Raw genomic sequence first — 5,149 nt, 5'->3', positions numbered from 1 at the left:
TAGATATTGAAATACTAAAGTTCATATCTTTATATGGTAACATATTTTTACAGGTATTTATAATGTACTTGAGAAACTGAATTTTATTTGAACATACATTCTTGCAGTAAATATGCCTTTAGAGACTGACTGATAATCCTTTGGGCTGCAGCAGCTTTACATCCATTTAGTCCGTTCTGGACGTTGTGTCCTTCCCTGATGAAATCACGGATTTGTCTTCCAGGTGGACAAAAAGGAGCTGTCTGGCAGGACTCTGCTGCCCGTGCCCGGCTACAAAGACAAAGTGGAGTTTGGGGTCTTGGTGTCTTTTGCCTACAAAGTGGAGGGGTCAGGTATGTGACCTCCAGCAGAACATTTTAATAAAGTTCTGCTGCGATATCACTCCTCCGCTCCCCCTGTTTTCAGACGAAGAGGTGATCGTGGCGACAACCCGTATCGAGACCATGTTGGGAGACACAGCCGTGGCCGTCCACCCCGCTGACCCCAGATACCAGCATCTGAAGGGGAAGATGGTGCTGCATCCCTTCTGTGATCGGAAGATGCCGATAGTATTGGATGACTTTGTGGACATGAGCTTTGGAACAGGTAAGAACAGAACTTTTTTTTGGTTTAATTTTTAGAGAAACTTGTTTAATTTCTCGATTTGTTCACCCTTTTCTGTTTAGGTGCTGTCAAAATCACCCCAGCCCATGACCATAACGATTATGAGGTTGGAGAGAGGCACAATCTGCCCTTCATCAACATCTTGGATGAGAACGGGTTGCTCATTAATGTGCCCCCTCCCTTCCTGGTATAATATGTAGTTATTGCCTCTGTGCATTTCCACTGTTTGCTCAGCTAGTTTCTTTCTTTGTTTTTTACCTTTCCTCTCCACCTTCCAGGGCATGAAGCGTTTCGAGGCCAGAAAAGCCGTCCTGCAGGCTCTCAAGGACAGAGGCCACTTTAAAGAGATCAAGGACAACCCCATGGTCGTCCCAGTTTGCAGGTAAAGCTTGTTTTTTGTGAAGTGGGCCACAGTTTTTTAAGATTGATCTCATTTGGGGTGACTTTTTAAAAAAATTGTCCTTCCTTCCTCTGTCAGCCGCTCTAAAGACATCGTGGAGCCTCTGCTGAAGCCGCAGTGGTACGTGAACTGCAGAGACATGGGCAGGGAGGCTGCAGACGCCGTCAGGGAGGGAAGGCTCAAAATCATCCCCGATCACCACCTTAAGACGTGGTTCAACTGGATGGACAACATCAAGTATGTTTGGTTTTAAATATATCATTTCCTGTTCACATGAAGTGAAATGTAATAGATGTAATATCACATAGTAAAAACACAAAAACATAATTTTTATCAGATTGGGTCTCAAGTCTGAACCAGTTGAATCCTACATGTATGTTTGTATTAAATTATCCTCTCAGAAGATATATTTTCCGTGTACCGAGTGACAAACATTTACCTAAACAAACCGTATGCATTGTTAAGCAGATTTTTGGGTTTTAGGGTTGTTGCTAATGAGATATTTAGTCCTCTGTATGGTTTCTTTTCAGAGACTGGTGCATCTCTCGACAGCTGTGGTGGGGTCACCGCATTCCCGCCTATTTTGTCACCGTGAATGATCCTTCTGTGAAACCTGGAGAGGTAAGCTGGCGTCTTCAGCTCTCCCGAAAAATCGAAAGCTCTATTTCTTCATCCTCTATGACTGTCTTCCAGGACATGGATGGTCATTATTGGGTCAGTGGAAGGTCTGAGGCGGAGGCCAGGGAGAAAGCGGCAAAACGCTTCAACGTGTCTGTGGACAAAATAACTCTCCGACAGGGTAGGATTGGTGTAATAGTGCCGCGTCTGATCATTTTGGCTGCTTCCAAAGCACAGACGAACATCATTAAAGCAAGTGTACTCTCTCTGGTTCCCATGTTCAGATCAGATAACTTTGTTCCTGTATTGCAGACGAGGATGTTCTTGACACTTGGTTCTCGTCTGGCATTTTCCCTTTCTCCATCTTTGGTTGGCCTAACGAGGTAAAACACAGACTCTTCCGACAAATACATACAATCCTTTTAGAATAAACTGTAATGAAATCAATTTTATGGGAGGACATTTTGTCATTTTGGTAGTGCAGATTCTTGGAAAGGGGCTGTTCGTCACTTATCTATGTCAGAATGTGAAAATCCAGTAGTTTTCGTGAGTTGGGAGAGGCTGGTGCTCAGAACGCAGGATTTTTAGAGGAATGCGTGAATGTAGAAAAATATCACTTTGGGGTTGTTTTTGTGAGCAGTGAACATTATAATACACTCAAAAGTTCAAAAAGTCACAATATAGATCCTTTAAAATATTTTTAGCTTTTTAAACTTTTGGCTTTCAAAAAATAAGAGTTCTGACACAATTGTAGAAGTGCGAGGTCTGTGTGTTTACGTTGTTTTTGTTCACTCAGTAGCACAAACAAATCCTCTGTACATTGTAAATGGTTTATTGGAGGTTCACCTGTTTCTATATAATCTATTTATCATGATGTTTTGACCTTATTTTTGCTTAATTCTTTTTAGATTTATACATTTTTATTTTGTCTGTAAACTTCAGATTATAAAGCTTTGAAGATTTTTTTTGTGGTAAAAACACAAAATATCTCCAGTTGTGTTTTTGTTCAGTTACAGGTTTATTGTGGAATTGTTTTGTAGTATAATGAAGAAATATCTGTTAAATAAAAGAAGCTGGGGTACATTTATATATGTAACAATTTGATAAGCAATGGGACAGTTAGCCTCTTGAAAAGAACCACATCTCATTTTCAAGGGGTATATGAACAACACAAAATACACAAACACATTACAACTCCCAATTTTTTACCCATCATCTCAATGCAGTTTAACAAAGCAAAAAAGCATTTTTAATCAAAACACAGAACATAATTGATGTTTTAATGTACTAAATAGGAAAGATGAAGGAAAAAATAGACATTTCCAGATCATTTATGATCATGGAAATAAAAACAGGTTGCGTGTTTAAATTTGAATTTATTTATATAGTAGGGACAAATATAAAAACATAGACATACAGCAAAGCAGTAGTCCCATGCCCATATCATGATGCTTGGATCAAGAGAAAATTTGCAGCATTTGATCCCAGATGGGAACAGGATAAACATTTAGTGAACACTAAAACTAAATTTTAAAACTTTAAAAACGTAAGATTTTACAGTACAATGTGTTCTCCTGAATTTGTATAAAATATATGTTAAACATTGCCATAAACATAACAATTTTTAAAGCAAGTTATTAGAGCAAATTGTAAAGTAGTAAAAATGCTCTAATAGACTCATGAAAAGTCAAATCCTCATCATGACTTTGAAACTGTTGTGTTCTTCCTTGTTTGTTCTCTCCAGACTGAAGACCTGAATGTTTTCTACCCCGGCACCCTGCTAGAAACGGGCCATGACATCTTGTTCTTCTGGGTTGCCCGCATGGTGATGATGGGCCTCAAACTGACAGGCAAGCTGCCATTTAAGGAGGTGAGAGCGATCGAAGCTGCCAGCACCACAACCTGCCACAGCAGGACGCCGCACGAGTGTTGCAATGCTCGGTAATGAGCCATCTTATTTTTGTATGTTGTGTCAGGTTTATCTGCACGCTGTGGTGCGGGATGCTCACGGGAGGAAGATGAGCAAGTCTCTGGGCAACGTCATTGACCCGCTTGATGTCATTACAGGGATCTCCCTGGAGGTAAGTCTAAATCACACCTTGATTCAAACACAGATAGACACAAACACACTAGCGTATAATCTTTGCTCTCCCGTCTGAGTTGCCATTTACGTTGTCACTACACCCCTCTGGTCCCCCACGGGCCATATCCTTATATAAGCTTTATTAAGGCCCTATTTCTGCTTCCAACAAGCTTTTATTGAGTCCATCAATCTCCTCAGCAGCTGTGGGCAAATTGTTCAGTCTGGTGACGCAGACCTGTCCTCTAGGGGGCACCGGATCACTTGTCTTAGGGTGAACTTTACACAGAGAGTTTTCCTTTTAAAGGTTCTTTCCTCCCCTCCTACTTAGAAAGTCTAGGAAGGTGAAAATGGATTTCTGCTTCAAAAAAAAGCAGGTTGATGAATTAAGGCTCCCATTTCTTATTCCATAATTTTATTGCTCTCTAGGGTCTTCATGCTCAACTGACGGACAGCAACTTGGATCCCGTGGAGGTGGAGAAGGCAAAGCAAGGCCAGAAGTCAGACTACCCAAATGGCATCCCAGAGTGTGGGACAGATGCTCTCCGCTTTGCCTTGTGCGCCTACACCAGCCAAGGTCAGCTCACTTTCATCTTGACATAGTAAAATGAATGAAAGAAATGCAACAACGCCAAGAACAAGTTACAGTGTTCTTGGCTACACTGGAACACAAGTTCCATAAATAACTGGGATAGGTGAAACCCATAAAGTAGAATTACAGATGTTTTAAGGCGGTAAAACCCCTCACTGCACACACTTTGCATTTTCACACCTTTATCTCTTGTTTAAAGGGTAACCAAACACTAAATCTACTTTTTTTTTGTCTGTTGACCTCAATAAATGGGGCTTGAAAAGTGCTGTCTGTTGGTCATTACCACATTTGTGCTGCCCCCTACAAGTAGAAATGAGATAATATAGTAGCACTTTGTGATTGGTCAACTAAGTCCCACATCATTCAGGTGTTTCACGTCATCATGCTCTTCAGCTCCAGTATAAAAGCGCTGCTCATTTTTGATTCTGTAACGGTCTGTCGTTAGCTTTAGCATGGCTCGTAGGTGTTTTCTGTCAAAAACCTACTGGCTTGCACAACTTTAAGGTGGACTTGAAAGTTAGGCAACAGTAGTTGAGTGCAATCAGCACTGAATCCAGAGAACTCTATCCTATGAATGTTTCACCCGGGAAATCCATTATACATTGACCTTTATTAGCTTATGATGCTAGCATCATTTTACCGTTCAGACACTGGTCTCCTCCGGTCTGGACCATGAGCGCCTGCTTCAGGAGAAGGAGAAAAATCCTCAATCTCCACAAAAGGTTCTGTCGATATGCTGGCAACACTTTTGCTGGCAACATATTGAAGACGCAGAGTGACTACGTTACCTCAAGCTAATCTCACTGTCAATCACAGATCCAAACCACACCTCCCCTGCTCCCCCCCCCCCCCCCCC

At 41.4% G+C, this 5,149-nt stretch overlaps 1 protein-coding gene across 2 annotated transcripts in view; it reads left to right on the top strand.

Annotated features, from left to right (window-relative positions):
- vars1 (valyl-tRNA synthetase 1) overlaps positions 1 to 5,149 on the top strand; it is a 16,652-nt gene that overhangs the window by 7,365 nt on the left and 4,138 nt on the right. For both annotated transcript variants that reach the window (XM_024267737.1, XM_024267738.2), the window contains 11 exons: positions 224 to 332; positions 406 to 585; positions 666 to 790; positions 882 to 985; positions 1,082 to 1,240; positions 1,534 to 1,624; positions 1,697 to 1,802; positions 1,934 to 2,004; positions 3,366 to 3,491; positions 3,598 to 3,702; positions 4,131 to 4,278. In XM_024267737.1, the coding sequence (XP_024123505.1) occupies positions 224 to 332; positions 406 to 585; positions 666 to 790; positions 882 to 985; positions 1,082 to 1,240; positions 1,534 to 1,624; positions 1,697 to 1,802; positions 1,934 to 2,004; positions 3,366 to 3,491; positions 3,598 to 3,702; positions 4,131 to 4,278 (1,324 nt within the window). The remainder of the gene's footprint in view (positions 1 to 223; positions 333 to 405; positions 586 to 665; positions 791 to 881; positions 986 to 1,081; positions 1,241 to 1,533; positions 1,625 to 1,696; positions 1,803 to 1,933; positions 2,005 to 3,365; positions 3,492 to 3,597; positions 3,703 to 4,130; positions 4,279 to 5,149) is intronic.

This window comes from Oryzias melastigma, linkage group LG16 (assembly GCF_002922805.2).
Source record: "Oryzias melastigma strain HK-1 linkage group LG16, ASM292280v2, whole genome shotgun sequence".
Taxonomy (NCBI): Eukaryota; Metazoa; Chordata; class Actinopteri; order Beloniformes; family Adrianichthyidae; genus Oryzias; species Oryzias melastigma.
This window is presented reverse-complemented; position numbering and strand designations above follow the sequence as displayed.